The following is a 24433-nucleotide window of genomic DNA, read 5'->3' as shown; positions in this document are numbered from 1 at the left end:
GTCTGGTGGGGAATTAAGGCTAAATGTGACATCCAGAATCCTTACTGTGCCCAATAGTTCGTGGGGAGGGACGAGGATGGGAAATGATGCGGAGCTCACTTGTGCAGACAGTCTGTTTTCCATTCTTTTTCTAGTTATCTTTAAAATTCCACATTACTGAATTTAATGAATTTTTTAAAGATTTAAAATATATTTTTAGTAATGTGGATCATTCATGATGATCAGCTGATCATTCAGTGGGATGAAACTTTCCTAAATTTGGCCTTAATTCTTGAAGACATCTAACATCTCGCTTGCTTTCCCTTTTTTGTGTTCAAGTCATTCATCTTACTCTGTGGCATTGATGTTAAGAACCGGTCCTCTTCTCGATGTACACAAAACGTGAAATAACAGACCAGGAAGAATTTACATAGATCTGATGTATGATCTGTAAGAATATATACCAGCAGGAGACTTAAATGAGAAGGTTTTTTGAAACATTTCACAATTGAACCACCTCAAACTCTTCTTTCAAAGAGAAAAAAGAAACACATTTATCATCAGTATAGAAAAGTTAATTGAATGTTCTCCAAATGCACTGGAATTCACTAGCACTGGAAAGAACTCAGTAAGTTCTTTGAAAAATCTGTGTCCTTTCACAGTGCAACAGTATCCTTGACTTCAAATTTAGAGAAGCCCATGAACTTGTCAAAGTGGCTCTTACTTGTTAACAGAAAACCCGAGGATGCTTGCTCGTTCTGTGTTAATTACCATAGTTTTCTAAGCAACTTTTTGAGTTTCATTTATTGCTCATAGATTATTGTTTTTATTATATACATAGCATTAAACGTTTTAACAAATACAGAAGGTGACTCCAGACAGGCAAAAGCAATAGTGTAAGAAATATCCTGTAAATGTTGATAATCCTGACATATCTAAACTAGTGCAGATAAAGCTTTTAAATCGCTTAAGACCTCAGCTAAACATAGAAATTAGGAAATCCCACTTCTTAAAGACTTTAAGTATCTGACTATTCATTTGTACCTACATGAGCACTTTGGGATACTGCTTCTAAATTGCTTCTAAATGTTTGTTGTGTATTAACCTCAAGTGTTCCTGTTGCTCCCCGCCACCCCTTACATCAAGTTTTATAGTCGGCATCACTGGATGAAGCTCCTTTCATGAACAGCACTTTATTTTGCATTCCTCGTGTATTCAGTGCTTCCATAGATATCAACTATTGAAGTATCTCTTGCTTTGATTTTAATGTATTTCTTTTCCCACATAGCCTGTACAGAAACATTCCCTAGTCAGAAATGTTTTTCCATTATGAAAATGTTAGTATTTATTCATTCATTTGTGCTTGATCTGTTTTCTACCACTAGATTCCATTAAACCAATCCTGTTGTTAGAGTGGATCCTCTAACAAGTTACCAAGAGCTCATGTAAGTTAGAATTAGGAGTTGGATGGAAGTGGTTTAGTCATTGCATACGGATGTACTTTTAACTTCCAGTAGTGTGAGGCAACCAGCCAGCTTCTCAGTGAGAGAGTAACGTGCTCGTACAGGATTTGAGCCCACGTCGATAGCAGTGACTCCAGAGTAGCGGATGTGCTGGGGGACTGCTCTTTGGTCGTCCTGTAGTTTGTAGAGTGGGACTGCAGCTGCTGATGTGCTGTGCTGCCGTACTCGTCAGAGACTGCGACGCACCGTTCCGCTGTGTCGGCAGTGCGTAACTCTTCTGTGTTTTGACCAAAGTCACACTTTGCATGGTGCCAAGGTAAGCCTCTTCACGCGTGTTTTCTGCACCTTTTCTGTTCCATGCGCGTAAGTGTGTTTTGGACCTTCTTTCTCCATGTAAAATGATCATTCAGAACAATGGCATGATGGCGGTACCTGTATTGTGGATATGTTGGATCTGTTTAAATGCGTAAGGAGAAAACGAAGTGGTGCATAACTCCTGTTTCCCCTAGCCACAGGTTTTGCCAATCTGAGCCAGAATTAGATTCACAAAATCTGTGCAGGTAACTTTCTCCTCCCTGGCTTTATATAACAACACAAAGTTGAGCCACTTTTCATTTCTTAAACGTAGGTTTCAAAGTATTTTTGTGTTCTTTGGCCTCACTCTTATTACTTTAACACAAATGGATAGAAAAAGAAGATACATTTGGGTCATGGATTGGAAATCTTAAAGTGTATGAAACACATATACACAAAAAATATGGCTAGACTTCCGTTACTCTCTTGTGGCATTTGGAACCCAACCCTGCGTTACCTCAACAGAAAATGCACTTTGCTCTTGTCTTTGTGAAGCTTTGTCTCTAAAATTCCCATTGAGGAGACGTCTTGGCCCATGCGATCAGCTTCATGTGGACTTGGGTGACGCAACCATGGAAATCCAGTTCTGAACTAGCGTTGCTGTTGCTGTAACAATGGCAGCAGACACCTTCTGTCATGCGCTTTCAGGTATTTCACTGCAGTGTTACTGGCTAAGATTTCAGTTTACAAAATAAATAAAAGTTATGCACAATCTTAACTGTGTGTGAGGCTGGGAGATGTTGAATGGAATCAGCGGTCCGCCTTGGTCTGATTTGTGCTTCGGGCTTTGTAAATTCTAGAGTCTTGAGCAGCTGATGTTTCTTTCACATGGATGTTATCCGAGACCAAGGTAAAACATAGCTGAGAAATTATGCTTTTAGTGTTACTTTTCCATGTACATATCTTCTCCCCACCAAACCTTTCCTGGTTTATTTTAGGTCATCCAGAAATATGTTTTATAATGTTCTCAGTTGTGGATACTTTGCTGTGTTACAAAAGGAAATGCAAATACTTACTGCCTTAGCAGGTTGAATTTTTTGTGAAAAGCAGTGGTAGTGTGGTTTTTTTTTTCCTTTGTTTGAAATGTTACACTGAATGTTTTGTAGGAAGATTTTTTTTTTTTAAACTGTGTTTTCAATAAAGTTAAAGTGTGATTTGTAGTGGAGTTTTGCTGCTTTTTTTTTGTTTTATTTTAAGCAATGAAAAAAAAAAAATCGGTGGAATTCTAAATTATCCCATCAGTAGCTGGTGTGAATAGTTGCATTCCCCTCTCTTCTTCCTTCCTACCCCCAATTTGACATGCTTTTAAGATCCTCAAACGGTCAGGTTTTTAACATAGATGAAGTATGGTATGTGATGGAGATTCCTGTGCATTCAGAGGCGTTACAGCCCTTGTGTTTAAGACAAGTGAACAATTAATTTGATCCCTCTACTTTGGGCAAGTGAGGTTTGTGTATAGAAGGGCATGCTGACTATGTAATACATTTCATTTTCAGTAGCTCAATAGTTGGACTGAAGGGCAGTTCTTACATATTGAAGGCCTGACCTCCATGTTTCCTGAACTGTTTGAAACTTGAACAGCTTCAGGCTTTCTATTTCACAGGAGATTGTTTTTTTTTTTTTAAAGTTCAAGAATCACACAGCTGGAGACATCTGGTCTGTTCAGCTGCAGAGGATCAAACATACCTATGTTCTTCCTGGTACTTAAGCAGCCTGGCAGGGACTGTCTGCCATGTGGTTTTTGAGCTGTCTCTAGGCACTACACATGAACAGCCCTTGCCACGCTTTAAGCTTTCATTTGGTTCTCAAGCATCTGTAGTAAGACAAGTCCTTCTGCTTGCACCAGCTTTTTCCACACCGGAAAGGTTACATTTGTCTTTATCTTCTGTATAAGAAGTGACCCTCCAGTTCCCTCAGCTGTTCTGCACAGGCCTCTCATCATCCTTTTTCCTGCCTGTGGAGACCCTCATGTGTTTCTAGGAATGCAGATCTCAGAACCAGACACAGAAACCTCCTGGTTTGCAGCCTTACAATACATCATGTCTTCAGTACTTTTTTTTTTTAATTTTTTTTTTTTGGTAACATCATTCATTCCTACTGAACTTGTGTTCTCAAATATATTTCTGGATGTCCTTCTACAGAAAGTCAGTACATTGCTACACGTTTATGATGTGAATCATCTCATGCATGGAGTTATTCCTACATAAGTGTGTATTTTGCACTTTAGTTTTATTTTTTGTGATACTGCATTTTCTGCTACATCTGCAGGCCTGTGTCCTGTTACAGAAATGAACTGAATAGGCCTGATACCATTATTCTTCTTGGCAAAGTAGGAGTGAGAGAGGGAGGAAGACTAAAAATACTGGAAGACCAAAGGTGAAACCGAATATAAAAGAGAAGCAACAGCACCCTTCTAACTCCTGTTTCTCTAAATACAAGGCAAGTACCATTGTCTGTACAAAATCCTTTGTTCTTGGAAGATCTGGATCTGAAAACTCTCCAAAGTATGTGTGGTGTCAGCTACATTCAATGAGGCAGTTCATATGAGCTATAAGTTATCGACATGTGAGGATCTTCTTTGGATAACATCAACAACATAAAGGACAAAGATGTTGCTCTCCTAAGGAAAACTCTTCAAATGCTTCAAGATAGGTTTGATGAAACAAATGTGAACAAGAAAGCAGAACAGTCCGTCGTGGAAACTGATTGCAGTTACCAGAAGGGAGAGAGGCAGGATGAAAGGGAGGACTGAGTGGCACAATACAGATAGAGTCAGGTATCTCTTGCAGAAATGCTGAAGTAAAACCAAACCAACCAACCTGTAGTGAAACAATGGAAGGTGAATCTATCAGGAGTACGCCAGTTCAAATGTTCCAAGTTTTATGACTGTAACGTATTTGGATAAGCTATTAACAAGTTGATTCTCAATTTTGTCTGCAGCCTCTTTGGGCTCTTTAACTGAGTAGAAGGGAGATGCTGCTGAGGTAAATCCCTGAACTGTAAAAACTTTTTAATATTTCTAATTTGGAACAGATGGACCAAAATTTAAGACAATGGAAAACACTGAGCTGTGCTGAAAAGACTGCCATACACCAAAATAGCATAAAAAAACTTACAAATGCAAAACTACTTAAAAAAAACCCAAGCCAACCAACCTGCATCTGGATCTTCTCCCAGTCGGTTTCACTTACTAGTATTTCTTTTCCTTCTAACTGTTGAAACACATCTTGACTTCCAGCTATAGAAGAATCTATCTCAGAAAAAAATTCTTCGAGGTTGATGTTGTAAGAACTCAACAGTTGATTGCTGATCTACTAAACCTGAAAAGAAAATTGACTGATGTTAGATTTGGAGTTACTTATAGGTAGTCCATATGTGGATGAATTGTGAGTGACTGGACAAGTGGACCTGATTAGTTACATGATCTATGGAATCTTGTTCCAGTTTGCAGCTGGTCTCCAGGGCTGATGTAGAGGTTAAAAGCATCAGGTCCCCAGACTCCACTGATGGACTGTTATCCATCAGAGAAAACGCAGGACTTTGATCACTTAACTTTCCCAAGACAGATGCACTTTTCGTAACCCGTATGTGTGCAGTGCAGAGGGTACAGCTGTGTTTGAGAAAGGAAATGTAGAACTCAACTGAGCGTTGGTCATTCATGGGAAACCAGGGCATCTGCTGTGGGCTTAGCTAAAGGCACAACACCCAATGAGAGAAGAGGCATCTTAGGTCTTGTCCTTGGCATAGCCTTTTATGACCTACTGCCTGAAACGTGTTTCTGCGTGTTGCACGTAGGCCTGAGCAATCTGGTCATCCTATCTGAAAATGCTCCCATCAGTGCTTGGCAAAATAAATACCTAAAGGCGATGAAGGCTTTTCTTAAATTTAATCATCACCTTGAGTGCAATCCCAGCTTGTTGTGGCCACTTGCTCTCATTGCTACCGCAATGTCTGAAAGTTCTGTAGGGAGCCACGCAAGTCTTAGACTTGTCTTTTGAGACTCTGCTTGCAAATGCTTTCAGCAGTTTTAAGGAACACTTCAACACCTGTACTGTGACCATGCAATGTGAGCCTTCCTCTCCATGCGTTTCCTGTGAGTGAGAACTTGACGGGAAAACAGGGAGGATGGGATGAGAAATGGGAGGTGAGGTGGCAGATGGGTTGTTGTCAAGGTTGGACAGCCTGATGGTACCTGAACGTTTTCCTGTTGTTTCAATTCACTTTTATTTTTTTTCAGTAGCTTTTCTCTACTAGGACCTGGGCTCCCTTACAACTGCTAAAGTGACCCTTTGTAGCATATCTCAGAATATTCAAAGTGAACTTTTTGAGACCCAAAGGAATCAAGAGCCCAAATCCCACAAAAACTATCTGAAAAGCTCATTTAACATTCTAAGGTTTCATTTAAACTTTCAATATCCTAAATTTCCTTCTAAAACTGAAAAAAATCAGTTAATTTTTTTTTTTAAATCCCAAAACATCATGTCCATATAATGTGAAAATGTCTTCCAGTGAAACCTGTAATGTTTCTCAACATAGACTTCAGACAAACATTAGAAACATACAGGTAAGGGAAATGGTGAAAATCAAGTAAGGCAAGTTGTTTGCTTCTTGACATTAGATTTGATCCTGTGCATTCTTTTTATTTTATGATCTGATTCACTGCTGAGATCAATTATGACTTACTGTATTTCCAAATGATCTCTAATGCAACAGTATATTGAAAGGAGGTATCCATTTGTCAGCTCAAATCCCATTTACTTACCTTGTTACTTTAAGTTGATGCATCAACATTAACTAACTTAAAGAACAATAATAATAAAAAAATCCCCTGAGACCCCTTGTATAGCGTATGTATTTAAATCACAATGTTCCAGGGAAAACAGCAACCCCTTCTGTACTCAAGAGAATTCCTATCTAGGAACGAGCAGATGGGTAATCTTGTGCTCCCTTCATGACTGTTCACTGACAAGAAAGAAAAAAAATCGGATTCTCTCCCATGCAAACATGCACACTGACCTTCAGTGAAACAAAAAACAAACCAACAAGAATCCCACCACATTTACACTTTGTGGCATCCAAACAATGATACTGTGGGCTTCCTGAATGAGACATGAAATCCTCATGCACTGCACTTGAATCAGGCTATGTCTTCAATATGTTAATGCAATTATGTATTCAATTAAGCAATGACAGTCCTATTAAGTTTTATCTGAACTGTTGTTACCGAGGTTCTAGAACTGAATCTATTCCACGTTGCAATTTTAACTGCTCTTAGTGATTTCTTTTTAAAATCTGACTTCAGGAAGAATAGGGTAAGATTCTACCTAAACCTTATCTAATTCATGTTTCTATTCGCGATCAAGTAAAGGTTGATCCATTTGAAGACTTTTGGTCCTGATTTATGCTTGGTCTTCGTTTATGTTGACATCAAGCTTCAACAGATCTGGACTGTTTTCATAAGAGAGCTAGGTGGATGTACTAGAGAGCTAGAGCAGTCATGATGATGCTTCCCAATAGCCTTTCGGGACCTAAAATTAGAGGAAAAGCAACCACATGTTAACTCTGCCCTATCCAGTGTCGATGTCTGTGAACATGAGTGCAACACAGACAGTATGTGGTCACTTCCACAGTCTCTGTGAACTTCCTATGAGTAGGAAGGCTGCTGAGGAAAACTAACCAACAAGGATTGCTGAAAGCGGGGGGTAGAGAGGGGCTGGGGTTGCACTAAGCAAGCAGTGCCCCTGTGCCTGTGCTGCTGATTGCTTTCCCACTCGGTGGAGAGAAGCCCTCCATTTCCTCCCTGAGCTTGCATTTGCGTTTCTCTTCCCCCTTTCACTAAGTGATCCTGAAAGTCTTCTCATGAGCCTCCTTGAGCACAAACTGCAAAAATAGAGAAAAACGCTTCTCCTGCCTGAGACAGTGATGTATTGAGTTCCTCTGCTGCTAAGATACTATCTGCTTTGAGCTACTCCTGTAATTTCTGCAGTATGACCTGACCCAACCCATATCCATCAATCAGCAAATAAAGTCTAAGGTTGGAAAGAAAAAAAAAGTGTAACTGAAATTTAACCCAAAATTTATGTTAACTGGCAAATCAGTGCGAACGATCAATGTGGACAGAAAGGAAATAAGCATTCTGGATAATTTGTTAGTGTTCATGTGTTCTAGGATTTAAATGAATCCTGCTGTGTTTTAATGCATAATGCTGAATAACCTTTTTTCCCCAGAACAACTGAAACTGATTAATAGAATTTATTTCTGAAAACACCATACCTCTATACTTTGTCTGTGACTTCTTAAAACTTGAATAGAACAGCATAAGCTGAGTATCTGAAATACTCTGTCAGGATGCAAAACTACACATCAGTCATCTGTACAGCAGCACAAGACTATGATAAATAAAACGATGAAACAAAGCACCGAGGTGAACTTTGGCCACAGGGAAGCCTTTTTAAGTGAGCCAGTGTCAGCAAATTGCTTACTAATGTGTTGACTTATGGCAACCCTCAAAAGTAAAATGAAAAGACTGGAATTTACAGCATATCAATGAATCAGTTGATAAGCTTTTACTGGTTTAATATCCTCCTAGTTTTGCTGCTTGGAGCCACTTCAAGCTAGCAACAGAATGTTTACCATCTCCATGTGATAAAGGAAGTCAAAGGACTAAACAAATTCCAGGACCATTATACTGTTTGGTGAGATTTAAATTAAAATCGTTGGGAGAAATCATGTGGAGGGGGGAGAAAGAAACTAAAGCCAACTACATCATTTCACAATGACCTACCTCGCTTCCTACAGAACAGCAAGATTTTCAGCAAAGCTGGAGATAATGTAATGCATTTGAAGAGATTTAATTGCACCAATAAAAGACTATACCACAATTAAATGACATACAGAAGTGACATTTATAGGGAGGATCAAAGAAATTCACTACCAAACATGCTGAAGCAACACCGTGCTTTCTGTGTATAGTAGTGCTAAAAAGTAGCCTACTTTGGTTTCAGTGACCTTTCTTATCTCCTTTGATCTTCTAGATTATTAAAAAATTTTAATGATAGGTATAATAAGGGCTACTGTAGCACCCTGAAAGAAGTAATATGTGTCCTTTCTAGTACTAATATTTCAGACCCTGTTTTTTATTTTGTGATATTTATTTAAGAGTATGAAACTTGAGGTTTAACCTTTGTGATCCTTCCAGAGGAGTCAGGGTTATTAAAAATTTGATTTTTTTTTTTCCAATTGATGCCATTTGAGTATGCTAATGTTTAGGGAGTGACATTTTAAAAGCACAGCACACGTTTGAAAGGCAAGATTTCTTTTAGAGAAGCTTTTTAGCATCTGTAAATGGATAGCTCCTTGTGAAAAATTTCTTCAGTGTTTTCATTAACCAACACTTAAAAGTATTGAGAGCAAACAGCAGGAAAACTCATCTACAATTCCCCACTTGAAAGCCACTAAGAAAAATAAGTATATATCCTTTAATCATAATTGGTACTAAATTCAATTAAACTTTATTCTTAACAGAAGGTGAAAAAGTAGTGCCCATTTTGTTCCCTGCAAAATCCTGAAGTGTTACATACGAGAATGAGTTCCTAGCTGTAGACTATATACGGAAACTGTTACAGGATGACTTTCCCATGGCTTATAATCATCTGACAAAACATTTGCCAGTCTGTTTTTCCCCTAAAACAGCTATGGAAGGGGCCCTAAAAGCTAGCCCATGGTAGGCAGCTTGGCAGACAGCTACTGTAGACATGTGAAGTTCAGTGAGAGAAATTTTAACAAATGACACTCAGCTGCAACTTTTGGCATAATTACAAGCCTTCCTCAAGTCCCCTCTATTGAGACCTTGTTTGTGGCTAAGCATGGTGTCCTGAGCCCACAGTCACAATCCATCAAAAGATTTGCTTCTTTCAAACTTAAGTTCGGGCACTGTCAAGTGTCACATTAGCTTTCTTCATTTACCTCCATATTCCTTTTCTCTGTTAAGGGAAGGACTTTGCCTTGAGTACAAAGGCAGCACTGCAACCAGCAAGCTGCCTCTGGATGAAGGCTGAGAGCAGTAAGCTGCCTCTGGATGAAGGCTGAGAGCAGTATTTCCTCTCTCGCCACTGCTTCCACACAAGCAGAACGGTGGTACCGGCTTCGTTGCAACAGTCTGCAGGATCACCTAGAGGGTACCGACCTCACTGTCATACACAAATGCATAAACAGCAAGAGAGGGTCTTTGCCTCCAAAGCTCACTTCTAACAGGATATAACCAAGTAAGAGTGAGAAGTAATGACAGACATTAACAAGCCTTTTTGTGCAAGTACTCTTCTGTTTAACTACAGCAGTGATTAAAAACAAAACAAAAAACACCGATTTAAACACTGGTTTATCCTACCACTGACTCAGCTTGCAACTTGCAGCGTCATTGTAAAATGCTTGCACCTGATTTTGCCTCATTTGTATGGGGTCAGGACCCTAATTTGTTACAGTCTGACTTGATCTGAGCAGAAGTTAAAGAAGGGTAAAGCTACGCAATGGAACTATCCAGTTCAGTGTCCAGTGAGGGAACAGTGACAGTGAAAAGAAGTTATGATGGTTTATGGATTTATCTGTTTCTCTCCTTACTATACCCCTTTCATATAAATCTATAGGAAAATACATTACTGGGATTTATCAAAAAGAGAGAGGAAATATAGAGCCTCACAAAAAAGCCCCACTACTGTTGGCCTAGGCAAAAGGCAGGCCTTAAAATTAAATTTTTAAATTATTTTCCTTCTACATTGTAAAGAGGATGGAATGAACAGACTAACCAAACAACCGAGTGCCTCCAGTGCTGCCTGTGTGACATGAATAAGAAGGAATTAATGAAAAGCTAGAGAGCTGATATTCAGGAGTTTTGATTTAAGAGATCTGAATCAGACCAAAGAAGCAAATGCAACATACCTTTGTCTCAAAGAATTGCTTTCTTAATTTGCTGTCTTTAGTAGGCACTATTTTTCTCAATTTTTATACCATTTCCCAACAACATATCCTTTCCAGGAAGCTTGAATTCTGTAAGAGACAATTTTGCTTAAGAAGAGGAAACGCAAATTTATATAATTTATATAATTTTACTATTGATATGACACAATCATTTTATGCATTTTTTTAAAACTAACTTTTGTAGTGCATTCGTTCTGTCTAGTTTCTTATTATATTAAACTTTCAACTTATTTGGAACATTATTTATAAATAAATATTGTCCAGTGACAACACCTATAGCAGAAGTGCACTTTATTTTCAATAAGCATGCCCCGTTATGTATTACTCTGGTCTGATACTGCTCTCTTCTACACATAGGACAAGACTTTTTACCTGTAAATTTTTCAAGGGCTTTCAAGCATGCCTGAAAAAATAATTGCAATTACAATATATTGCATATCATTGGAACAGATTAAACAGGATAGATTACAGAATGTAAAACCAGATTATTCATCAATCCATGAATGCTCTACACAATGTGTATTTTTATAATTAAAATGTTAAGAGAATTTTGTAAATCTCTATATATTCACATGAAATTTTATGAATTAAACTGTTCCTGCTTAGTGTACAAATGTATAGCTCAGTTACAAACTGTGTTTTCCCATACGGCTTTTTAAAAAGGTAATAAAATGGAATAAAGTGCTTAATCATAAAATAGCCTTAAATTATATTTCTAACCATAAAAATCTGGAATCAAAATTACTTTTCAAGATGATTACATTTAATTCATTAAGATACTGACTGAAGTAGTTTAATTAAAATACTCATGTACGATGTGCTTGAAGAGTTATATAAAAATGTGCTCACTTTATGGAATACATGGGAACATGAAAGCTGCACCTGTTTTTCAAAGGAAAAATCAAACCCAAGAGGTTTAAAGCTAGCTTTAAACCATCCTAAAAGCTGAAAAGTAAAAAATGCTGACAAGAAAAATTCTACCTGCCTGAAAAGTCATCCATTTCTTTCTGTTACTACTGCAGTCTTTTTGGTGAAAATAAACTTAGTCTTCTATAGAAATTACTTATTATATTACATCTTAAACCAATATGTGAATTTTGTGTTAACAACACATGGAGTGGCAGAAAGCAAGAAATGCCAACTGCTACTGATGGAAGGAAAAGATTATAAAACAAGTACTTAAAATGAAAGCTGATTTTTTTTCTCCCTTGTCCCCACAGAGATGTTAAATTTCAAGAAGTGATATACACCAAATGCAGCATTTCACACATACAAAAAAAAAAAAAAACACAAAAGAGAAAGCATGTTCACAGGCTACAAGGAAACTTCACCTTTATCTGACCTAAATTCCCACCAAATGCTGATGATCTCCATCCTGACAAAAGACAGACTTGGACAAAAAAGGCAGTTGGCTCTTAGAGGAAGGAAAAACTAGGAAAGGAGTGAAAACCAGAACAAGTAGTGTGCACTATTGAGCTGGCAAACACAAAAGGATTAATGGCTAGCAGCCAGCTGAAGGGAAAGCTTTCAGATACAGTGGCTTTTTTCCCCTTGAGGGAGGAAAGCTAACGAAACACTAAGTACAAAAAGAATTCCAGAGGCATTTCCCTTTTTGTGCCAAATCTGAAGTAACCTTTTTAATGAGTGCTGTCTTTTGCTCTCTCTTGTCAAGCTTTAGACTTTCAGGGTAGCTAGAAATTGGCAGAATGGTCTTTTGCCAGATCCATCCCACCTGTGTGTGGACAATTGTACACCTTCAGTTAACGTTGCTGTAGAAGGAAGCAAAAGCCCTGTATCTAAGGCTATTGAAAGACCTTGATTCACAGCGCAAACTCGGCTGTAAAAAGCCTTCAAGAAAAAGCAGAAGAGGGAACAGGCAGAAAAAACGTCCCTAAAATGCAATGTGGAAAGAAACTTGCAAGCAGTTGAGATAATTCTTCTAATTACCATCATCACCTCTCTGAAGTAGCCCTCTTTCGCAACCAGTCACTTGTCCCTTTTGCCTAACGTTTTCCAGATGACAGACGAGAGAATCTAATAAAGCACGATATGTTTATGCTTGTGCTACACACATGCACTGAATAAAGCCATCAAGGTGAAACACAAGCATTTCTTCTGAGATCTAAGGAAGTGACTGACTGGTATTAAGAGCACACCCACTTCCACTCTCCAAATAGAAATAACTATTGAACTGAACTGCAAAGTAACAAAACTTGTGAGAAAACAAAACATACATTAAATTTTGTAATTAGTGAATATACCATTCTGATGAGTGAAGCCTAAGATCATATCTAACAGGTGTTTAAATGCAGCAAAAAATAGCCTATACTTGCTTTGCAAGAGCAGATAAAAAGCCTCATTACCTTCTCTTCTACTGCCATAACTTCAGAAACAAATAAACACCATGAGACTTTCTTTACCATGTCATGTCCAAAATACTTTCAGAGCTGGCCACTGATATATGAGTCCAGCTATTAAATGCTAAATGGTGTCTTAAAGTACAATCTTTCATTTCTTTCTTTTCTTCCTCTAGGTAATGATTTTTAGCTGAAACGCTGGAAGTTTTTTTTAAATACAATTGTGTAGTCGACATAATTATACATGTACCTGAGGCTGAAGTGCAAATTCTTCCCTGCATATTGCACAGGCTGTATGGAGTCTCCATGCTATATGGATCTCTGCTTTATTTTTACCCATTCTTCAGCACCTAGTGGCAAGGAAAGGCTAAACTAGGCCTAATTTCTAAGCTGTAAACAATAACAGCAACAAATCACTGAATAAAACCCATTGGCAATGCAGATAATGGATTTTCTTCATGTGAAATTCATGGATGATGCACTTATTTAAAAATACTTTAAACAGATACTTCATACAAATCTATCATCAGACAAACCACTGGCAGGCAACACACTTCTTACTGTTAGTTAGCTACTCTGTAATTGCCAGAACCTCTTTTACATACAGAATTTATACAGGAAATTTTTAAATGTAAACTTTTATTTGCTGAGTAATTTGAATTTATTTTGATACCTCTCCACGGCCATTACAATGGGGAATATGAACTAGACAATGTAACAATGCACAATAATGTAATTTTGTTTGTACAAACAAAATCTGTTACAATTCATTTGTGAAGGTTTCTCCAACATTACATTTTTGTATTCTCCAACATAAAAATTAGCAACATGACATAATAAAAACCTGATGCTGGTGCAAAATGCTGATGTGTAATAAGGCTGTGACGGATGCAAGAGAAATAAAGAGCACAAAGAAACAAAGAGATGATGACAAGACATCAGTGACAGTGTCATTGTGATAGCTGAACTTGTCGATGCCAGATGGTAACTGTGAGGTGCCTTGCTGCATGTCCACATGAAATCTCTTCTTTCTCAGAGAATCAGTGAAACTATTTACAATATTCCCTGCCCGCTCCCACAAATGGCACGTAAAGTCCAGTGTCAGTATCTCAGCAGTAAAACAACATGCTAGTAGGTACAGCAAAGAACAGATCTGTCATCTCGGAAGACCAGAGGAAGAGCTTGTGTGGGCTGACCAAAGCCAGTAGAGGAATGTCCAAGGTATGTGTAATAAGCCAATAACATCAGTCCGTGATGAGGCCTCAATGGTATTTGCTAAAACCAGAAAGGAAGAGGGTCATGCAATAGTTAGAATGGAAGCTGATGTCACCTAGATGAGAGTTGCAGTTCTAACTGGGAAGGAAAGGGTCAACTCTCTCATTCATACCAAAATCTTTGCATAAACTAATGGTAACAAGCAGCACTTATTTGTTCTGAATGAGCATTCAAAACGCCATCGGACAGACTGTGTGTCCAAACTCATTATGCTAGTTAGTCATGAAGACAAAAGGAATCCTCACAAACCAGAGAACAGGGTTTTGGTGATCCACTTGATCAGGTGTCTGATTATTGTAGGACAGGATTTGTTAAGTTTTGAGACAAAAATTCTGCTCCTGAGCTCATACATCTACAGATGCATATCATTAATCATTTAAAATTTGTACAAAACAGTCTTTGATCTTTTTAAAGAACTTTTGTGAGGTACTAAAGGAATTATAAGGAATACTTTCTTCCCTCCAGTTGAACTATCTGCCTAACCTACTTCCTTGTGAGCTCATGACATCCTTCAAACACAACTCGATTTGATGCCATATCTTAGAATAACAGGATGGCTTTGAGATTTCAGCCTGGGACAGTTTATGCTTCTGGAACAATGTGGAAAGTGCTTTCTCTACATGTGGTTTGCTTCACATAAAACCTACCTTGTTACTTTTGTTACCCTTGAAAAGGTACCAAGTGAAAGGCAATGAATGCAAACCTAAGTAGCAAAAGAAAATCGGAACCAATGACTGCCACAGATTACATCGCTGGTCATAAAACGCTGGTTTAGTTCCCGGGCAACTCAACACCCAGACATGAACACAGCACCTCCACGTGTGCAGGAGCTCACAGCTCTGCCCGCAGGCTACGGGCTAGAATTCAAACCACTCCGCGTCAAGCGGCAAAGCACATACATATGTATTTACGGCATCATAATCTCAGAACGTAAAATATACACTATTTAACATAAAATAGCATTGTCTGTCAATTTTGGTGCAGAAAAATGCTTTTATGTGGTGCTTCTGATGGTGAAAAACAATATGAGCTTTAAGAGAACTACCAAGGATCCTGCAAAGATTTTAGAGTCTAAAAACTAGTTCAGTATTGGGCCTGGCACTGTTTAACATCTTTGTCAGCGACATGGACAGTGGGATCAAGTGCACTCTCAGCAAGTTTGCTGACGACACCAAGCTGTGTGATGTGGTTGACTCACTGGAAGGAAAGGATGCCATCCAGAGGGACCTTGACAGGCTGGAGAGGTGGGCCTGTGAGAACCTCATGAAGTTCAACAAGGCCAAGTGCAAGGTCCTGCACGTAGATCAAGGCAATTCCAAGCACAAGTACAGGCTGGATGGAGAATGGATTGAGAGCAGCCCTGAGGAAAAGGACTTGGGGGTGCTGGTTGATGAGAAGCTCAACATGAGCCAGCAATGTGTGCTGGCAGCTCAGAAAGCCAACCGTATCCTGGGCTGTATCAAAAGAAGTGTGGCCAGCAGGTCAAGGGAGGGGATTCTGCCCCTCTGCTCAACTCTTATGAGGAACCACCTGCAGTACCACATTCAGCTCTGGGGTCAGAGAGCTGTCAGAGGAGGGATGCAAAGATGATCCAAGGGCTGGAGCACCTCTGCTATGAAGACAGGCTGAGAGAGTTGGGGCTGTTCAGCCTGGAGAAGAGAAGGCTCCAGGGAGACCTTCTAGCAGCCTTCCAGTACCTAAAGGGGGCCTATGAGAAAGCTGGAGAGGGACTTTTTACAAGGGCATGTAGTGATAGGACAAGGGGCAATGGCTTTAAACTGAAAGAGGGCAGATTTCGATTAGATCTAAGGAAGCAATTCTTGACTCTGAGGGTGGTGAGGCACTGGAACAGGTTGCCCAGAGGAGCTGTGGCTGCCCCATCCTTGGAAGTGTTCAAGGCCAGGTTGGATGAGGCTTTGAGTAACCTGGTGTAGTGAAGAGTGTCCCTGCCCACGGCAGGGGGGTTGGAACTAGATGATCTTTGAGGTCCCTTCCAACCCAAACCATTCTATGATTCTGTGATTTTGCTTGAAGCTTACACATGAATTGCTGAAATTCGTAGCCAAATAACAAAAAAGTTTTCCTAACCAGGAATGCTTTCCCTCTTGACTAGTCAACTCTTGAAGAGCATATACTGCACAGAACAGTGTTTCTGCTACAAAAGAATAATCAAATTATAAAATACACGGTAAAAGTTTGAGTAAAAACATAGCAAGTTTTATCTGACAGTAATACCTGACACTATCAGTGAATGAGTAAGGAAACAAGACCCCATTTTGATAATCAATATACACAAGCGATGGTCTTTATGATGAGAAAATCTTGATCCACAGGGAGAGAACAAGATAGCAAACCCATCACAGCATGAAAGACATAGCACAACATAAAAATGCCTGCCCTTGATTTTCTTCCAAGCACTGTGGTCAGAGACTGTTTTAAGGAAGACAATGAGATGGCTTTGTGGCAAGCCGTTTGTATACCCCCAGGGTAAGAAAAAATGCTTATTTGAAACTTTCAGAAATGGATGATTAAAGCTGCCAAATGGGAAGAGATTGGCGGCAAAACCTAACTTCTAAATAATATAAACCAGATGGGATATTTGTGAGGGACAGGTTATACAGGTGTTTAGAAGGAAAGCTTTTATACAACAGAGTTGATGAAGGAAAACTGGCAGCAGGACACACAAGAAGGGATATGCGGTTGAAGCAAAGGGCTTTATGAAGATATTCTCAAAGCAGCACTTTGAATAAATACAAGCAACGAAAGCCTACATTTATCACAGCTCAAGACATCCAAGAGTTTTCATCCCTATGCAGCAAGTTTGCAAGCCCAACCCATTTACTGACACACCCATTTACCACCAAGTTGTTCATTTTAGGATAAATATTAGCAAAGTGATTACATACATTAACCTTTAAAATATTACCACCTGATTTTAGGACTCAAGTACCTATTGAGAAAAAATTCATGACAGAGGCCTGTGAGATTTTGTTTGATTATCCACAAAATCAAGATGAAAAAGTTGCATTAAATTACATTTTCGGAGTCCCTTCACAACTGTAACGTTTAAACCACACAATTCTCATTAAGACAAACCTTGACACAAACATTTTAAAATAACGAGAGCCTATATATGAAAATACTGATAAGCAAACCCCATAAACAATTGCAATTTTAAAAAAATCTTTCAGCACATTCTTTGAAATCACTTGCAAAAGCATTCATATAGGATGTTTCAGTCAATGCTGATTTAAAGACAAAATACTTCATCTTTCTTGTAATTGCAGAGAACATGCTCACACTTGGGCTGCATTTTTTCACCACAACCTTAAGCTTCCATAACATTCATTATTTATATTTGTGTTAACCTCAGTACCTCGCTGCTGTTTTTTCCTCCCACTATCTTCTTTCAAATTCCTGTTCAAAATGAACCAAGGAAAAAACCCTTCCATCTTTAGAACTATAACCATGTAAACATAATCACCTTGTTTTACCCACCTTTGTCCTATCACTTGTTACACTCACTTGTCGTGTATTATCTTAAGTTACCCTCTTAACCTCCAGCTGATTCCAAGAGGCAGATGCCTGTGCTTGTGTGGAGCCTCACTGATTTACATGGTTCTCGTTAGAGCTGGGACTACTGTGACAGTTACTATAGCAAAAGCAACACGATCTTCAGAGAGGCCTGAGGGCGTTTGTATAAAAAAGAATAAACAAAACAACTATTAATGATGATGAAAGTTTATTGTGCTTAAAACTGCAAATTGTTGAGCCAGAAGGTCCTGTAAGAAAAGCCTAATTAAGACAACTGAAAGGACGGAGACAAGAAGATGTTCATGGCAAGAATACTGCAGAAATCTTTAGAAAAGGGAAACACAGGACTGAAACTGACAGGCGGGAAGCACATTTGGACTCCCTGGTCTGTTAAGATGCTCCCTGGCTTAGGTTTTTTAAACAATATTGTCTGTCGCTGCTGTACAACTGTATTATTACACTACTATTCAAGTGAGTTTTCTCACCAGGCATCGTTCCAAGCCCTCACATCTGTGACTTTTATCTTGCTGCACGTTTGCTTCTAAATCTGAAAAAGGTATTTAACTACAGGTGTTAATTCTTCCCAGGTTTAGCCCCAGGACCATTGTAAAAATAAACCTTTTTAACTTTGAGTAAAGGTGGGTATATATTAACAAAGAATACATTTAATGCAGCGCTAGTAAATGTCTCTTTACTGAAAAAGGAATAAAACAAACCATTTCAAGTAGACTTAAAAAAAAAATCTTAATACCAAAACATTCCCCCAAATAAATACAATATGTAAATCACTGATGTTTGCTTGAGAATATAAGGTAAAGAAAGTTATGGCAGTCAACATACAAAACATATTAAAAAAAAGTAAAAGACTTTTCACTTCTTCATGAACAATTCTTCATGAACAATTCTTCATCAAGATGCACTACCTTCTTAATTTTTACATTCATTGTCACAATAATAATATTTTTTAATACTTTTCAAATATGAAAAGACACATTCAAATCACTGACGGCAATTTCATTGTTTAAATTACTGTTTACCTGATGGCATAAACTGTGAATTTTCACTTTTTTTTTTTTTGTGCTGTTTAGCATTAACGTATCTACTTGAACAGAAAGCTTAGCTTCCTCATTTTAATTTGCTATAAATAAAAACAAAAACTCACAAATCAGAATATAATGGTTTACCTAATAGTAGCTGTGGAAGACTGGGATCAAGAGCATACTCCTTTTCTGCATCTTCCTTGTCTTTGTGGCAAGTGCTCTCTTAGTCCAGTATCTACTACTGGTCTGAACATTTCTTTGTTCATGGGTTAGTAAACGTTCTTGATATTCCTTGTCCTTGACTTAAAAGGATCTGCTAATGAAAGATCCTGGAGCTGATGACTGTGTATTATATGATCCTTTAAAGCAACTGCAGAAACTGCTATCGTCTCTTGTTTGGGGAGCAGCCCTAAAAAGAAAAAAATCTTGAATAATTATTGTTATAAATTATTTTAAAACCTATATATTATACTAAGTTAAAAGAATTCTTCTCTTAGCCAATGTTTTTGACTTATCAAAGACTTTTATACACATGCAACTTCCATACTCAAAGCCTAACATACAATTACCATAACATGAAATTTAAGATTGATGTTTCTGACACATCCTAGTTTTAAGTTATAAAAAGTCAAATGAAATCTTTGATTTATCATTTATATTAAATAAAATAGCAGTAATTTTTAAGTTTTAATTACCGAGCCCATAATTATTATATGCAATAAACTCATTATGGACTATAAAAGTTTGGCATGCCCAAACACATTTTTACTTCAATATAATTAAAAACAATCCCAAAGGCTAACCTTGCCTTCCAGAACACTGAATATAAACAGGAATATATTATTTTTATTCAAGGAATGGTCGTATCTACCTATTCCTCCATTTCTCCACGCCCTTCTGCCTTATTATAAAAGATATGAAACTGTACCTTGTAAAAACCATGATGCTCCACTGATAATCTTTAGCTGATTTTACAAGCGTCGTGCGGCTCTACAAACAGACATGTACAAAAACCTGAATAGTATTTCTCAGCAGAAACAGCCTCATTGACAGAAGCAGAGAAGCCTATACGATTTCACTCGTTTCCTCCTAGGCCTACCAATGGAGCCAGCTTAACATGTATTCCAGGCACAGAAGTTAAGTCTGAATCCATAAACCACCGACCATGCCCCTCTCCTGTCAGCCTCATCTCACCTCCAGCGGACTGCCCACACCGTACACATAATAGCTTCAGAATGAATGGAAGTAATCACAAATTTCAAACTGTACCAAGGAAAAAATATGGCCATAGCCATAAACCCCACTGAACTGCCACATTAGTTTACTGCAGACCGGGAAGCCTGTGATATATAGGGCACGGATGATGTTAGCAACCCTTTGTGGCCAAAGCTGCTCCGCTGCCATCTCAACATCCTCATGGGCACAGCAGGAAAACCCACAGCGTGACTTCGTAGCGGGGAGGACGCTGGCAGAGGCTGCGGTGACACTCCTTAGAGTTGGCTGTGGCAAACAGGAGCCACAGCTTACAACGCTGTCGTTTCAGCGTGTGGCTGCTCCTCCTGTTTCCACAGCCAACTGTGTGCTCCTCCAGTTACACCCGAGTCCATCTTCCACCTCTGGGTGACCAGAGCGGCGGCCCTGCCACCGCCACAGCCCCTCAAACTGGGCAGCGCTGTCCCCGGGCGGGATGAGGGTGTCGCGCCGCGCGGCCCGGCCACCTCCCGGCGGCACCACCGCCCCTGCCCCTGGCCTCGCACCAGTGCCCTGCCCGCGGCCCTGTTGCTTTTTTTCACCCCTCGTCCGTTTTTTACCTCACAGCCCTCGCCACCGCGCCTGCCCGCAGCCCCAGGCCCGCCCCGCGCACGGCCGCTCCGCCGCCCCAGTGGCGGCAGGGCCCGCGTTGCTAGGCAACGCAGCGCCCCGGCGCGGCGGCTGCTGCGCAGGCGCAGCGGGCGGGCGGGAAGGGGCTGTGGGGAAGGGTGCTGCGCAGCAGGCGCCTCTCCCTTTTCGTCAGGGAGCGGTTGCTTCTCCTGGCCCGGCCCCAACGGCTGCTCGTGGGGGTGTTTCTGCGCACGGGTCGCTGCTGATTTTCTCCCGACGCATGCTTGTCCCTTGTCCTCACCGATGAGCGTTTTCCCCTTCAGTTCCTATGTTGTAACGCGGAGGTTGGCAGTGCAAGTTAATGGCAGCCCTCCGCGTGCGTTTTAACTTGCAGACTATTTTTCACTCTGCATTTTTTGAATTTTTAATGTTGATCTTTAACTTCAGAGCAGTTTTTAACCTGGCAGGTGGTAAGATGAGAGGGAGACCCTGCAACTGTCGTGCATGGAAGGACTTCCCTCGAGGAGCAGCAGCCTGATAGCAGAGCTCTCCAGCTCGTCAGAACGTCCCAGCGATGGTGCCAGGGATACACAGGCGTTGGCTGTTGGCTCCAGCAGCCTCCCTGGTTAGGGAAGAACACTGAGTCACGATTTATGCTGCATTAGCACCAGTTGGCTGTTGATCCTCAGATCCAGAGCTGTGCAAAGGTGCTTTTAGCCCCTAGTAGGAGCGCAGACTTCCTCTGGCTGTTTTCCTGAGTATTCTCACTCGGTGGCCCCTTATCTTCCAAGCAGAGCACAGGTACAGATGCTGCCTTAAGTCCAGGTGTGCCATATCTTTAATCTTTTGGATTTAAATAGTTGTCAGACTCCAGCTGCTACTGACTTGAGAGATTCATTTTGTTGTGGAACTGACATTTTCCAAGGAAAAGCAGTGAGGCTGTCCCGAGAGTAATCCTTCGAGCAGTGTATGAGTGGAGTGATTAAGCCACTGGATGCACTTATTGTCTGTAATTATAAGTACTTACTTTAAGGTCAAATCTGCAAATGAGAATACCTCTGTGTAGTGTAGGGGAAGATGCAAAAAGCAACTGAAGTGGCTATCTCTAAAATGACATTGCATCATTGATTGTTTCTAAAGACAGGGATAAAAAGATAAAATAATGATTTTTAAAGTGAACTTGCAAGTTAACCTGACACCCAACCTGACTCAGTAGTACCATAAAGTGATATTTTACAATGTAAACTTCTGAAGATTTTTAGTAACAAATTTCAATTAGTGAATGAAGTAGAAAACTTGATTTTCTTGCTGTCTAAAATTTAAATGAAAGTGGAAATCCTGTACTATTTGCAAAAATAAACCCATTGATGTGTAGAAAGATCACACAGAATCACAGATTCATTAGATCATTAGTATGATTCATAAGATTATTAGTATGATTCGTAAGATCATTAGTATATATCCATTTGAATACAAAGATACTGAAAAATACCTCTCATGCATCTATTTTGGTTTCACTATTTTATGCTTTCTTACATTCTTGTTTCTTTTCAGTATTACATTACTTTTTTTTTTTTCTTAGGAATCCTTGACTGAGTTTCTTAAAGTTGCTAGCAGGTTTCTTTTAAAATGTTTGCCTTCTCTTCCATTTCTGTCATGCCTCATTAAGGTGATCCTATACACATGTATGCTTAATTAAGGCTTTTCATTAAAATAAGCCTTTAATCCAAAGGTGCTGGGTCTTAATTGAAACTCAGAGAAGATTAGTGTCGTCTCTTATTTTGGTTTTCACTTTTACTGTACTTCCTACTGCTTCTAAACTAAAATGTCTGTATTAGCCTTAGCTGATACATGGTCAGGAAGAAATTAAAATTCATACTGCAGTCTTCTGGAGAGTAACATGCCTCAGTAATTGCCATTTCTCATTAAGTGCCACCTTTTACAGAGAGCCTCCACTTCAAATGCAAAAGGTTACTTTAAACACTCCAAGGACATTAACATAATGAACACACTGCCTTTTTGAAGGTGACTAATAAGTGACTAATGATACCTGTTTTTATCCATGTGTATAATTTTAGAATGTTAATCGTATGTTTAAGTAGTGCTGAAATCATGGACCTGTCTAGAATGGTTGAGTTTTACACAATTCTTTTTAAGAAGATTTAGGAAAAACGAGAATTTTACCCACAGGCTAGCAACACTCATCTGAGGTACCACACAGTGTAGTAAGTTTTAAAGGCTTTTTGAAGGAGCAAGACAGAAATTCAACAGCTTCTGGTCTTCTAGCGTAAGATGCACTAGCTGAAGAGTCAATCCATTTTCTTCTTGTAGAGCTGCAACCGAGCATGGCATTGCTAATTAGCAGAGGCAGGTGGCCTGCTGCCGTCAGTGGCTGGAGAGTAACTTTTCAGGAAGAGCTGATAAATTGTGTGAGTTGAATAAATTTGGTACAGAAACAGCAATACTAGGGCAAAGGTTTGAAGTAAACTTTCTAGTATAGCGACTGTAATGAGCGTCACTGGAGCTGGGTTTTCATACCATTATATTGTCTGTAATGTGTTTTAACACTTTGCTGTGTTAGAGGAGAGTGACAAAAATATTGATATATTTGCAAGGAACGTGGTAGTGCTTTTGTGAAGGTTACTTCAAATTGATCAGCATTTGAATGGTGATTTTAAAAGAACATTTTATAAAAACATATATTGGTGTGATAAGTAAAATCTGTGTTGTAAACAGCCAGAATGGTGAGTGCTATGCCTTTTGTAAGCTTATCCCTAGAAGGGTTGTTATGTAGTATTGTTACAGTGATGTTGGGCTGTGTTAATGTCTCTAAAACAAGCTCCAGGGTGTGGACGGCCGTTAGGATGGGTAATGACCTTTGCATGTGTAAAGATACAGATTTTTTTTTTTTCCACTGGAAATAAGGATATTTATGCTGCTGAAAGTGTACAAGGCAATAATTCTTCTAAGAATCAAGTGCACTGCTGTCATAAATGATGAGAGCTGAGTCTGAATGCGTTAGCAAGGAATTCTAGCTTGAAATACTTCTGCTGGCTGAGGAAGGCAAGTTTTGGCAAATCTGCACATGTCAGCCATGCCTTTGACTCAGCAAGGAACACCGTGTTGAAGAGCTTTGTAGTTGCCCCGTTGAAGGTTTTGTTAAGAGAACTGAATCAGACATTCTTAATTATAAAAATACAGTGTCTGCTCTTTCTTCTCAGAAGTCTGAAAATGTTTTACCTCATTTACTATTTGTTCACATATATATTAAATATATATATTTGTTTATACATCTGTATATACATTTTCATTGTTGCACTCTTTGTTTACTGTTTGCATTTTCTGTCAGTTTCTGCTAACTTTCAGGCCTGTGCTTCCAACTCAGTGGGAAAGCTGCATAGTTTTAGTTTGTAGGGGTAGTAGAGAAGTGATTAGGTCCAATTTAAAGCCCTTCCAAGTCAGTGAAAAGTCTGTCACTGGTTTATAGTTGAATTAAAAATCTATTCTGTTAAGTAAATATTATTTCCTTCTCAGGGAGGAAAAGCTGAATTTAAGGGGAAATTTGTATATGTAAGTTTTTGGAACAAATTACATGCCAAGCAAAGAGTGATTTCATGCATGATCATTGGTTTTTATT

The 24433-nt window shown here is 39.2% G+C and overlaps 1 protein-coding gene across 1 annotated transcript in view; it reads right to left on the bottom strand.

The window, feature by feature from the left end:
- The window catches only part of RNF32 (ring finger protein 32), a 128336-nt gene that overhangs the window by 3825 nt on the left and 100078 nt on the right, over nt 1-24433 (bottom strand). Inside the window, 13 exon segments of the mRNA XM_086614842.1 lie at nt 4952-5107; nt 8217-8225; nt 10731-10789; nt 10792-10841; nt 11051-11172; nt 11619-11651; nt 13377-13417; nt 13420-13490; nt 13492-13516; nt 19120-19196; nt 19198-19384; nt 19784-19794; nt 19904-19965. Coding sequence (XP_086470968.1) covers nt 4952-5107; nt 8217-8225; nt 10731-10789; nt 10792-10841; nt 11051-11172; nt 11619-11651; nt 13377-13417; nt 13420-13490; nt 13492-13516; nt 19120-19196; nt 19198-19384; nt 19784-19794; nt 19904-19965 — 903 coding nt within the window.

This window comes from Tauraco erythrolophus, chromosome 7, assembly GCF_009769465.1.
Source record: "Tauraco erythrolophus isolate bTauEry1 chromosome 7, bTauEry1.pri, whole genome shotgun sequence".
Lineage (NCBI taxonomy): Eukaryota > Metazoa > Chordata > Aves > Musophagiformes > Musophagidae > Tauraco > Tauraco erythrolophus.
This window is presented reverse-complemented; position numbering and strand designations above follow the sequence as displayed.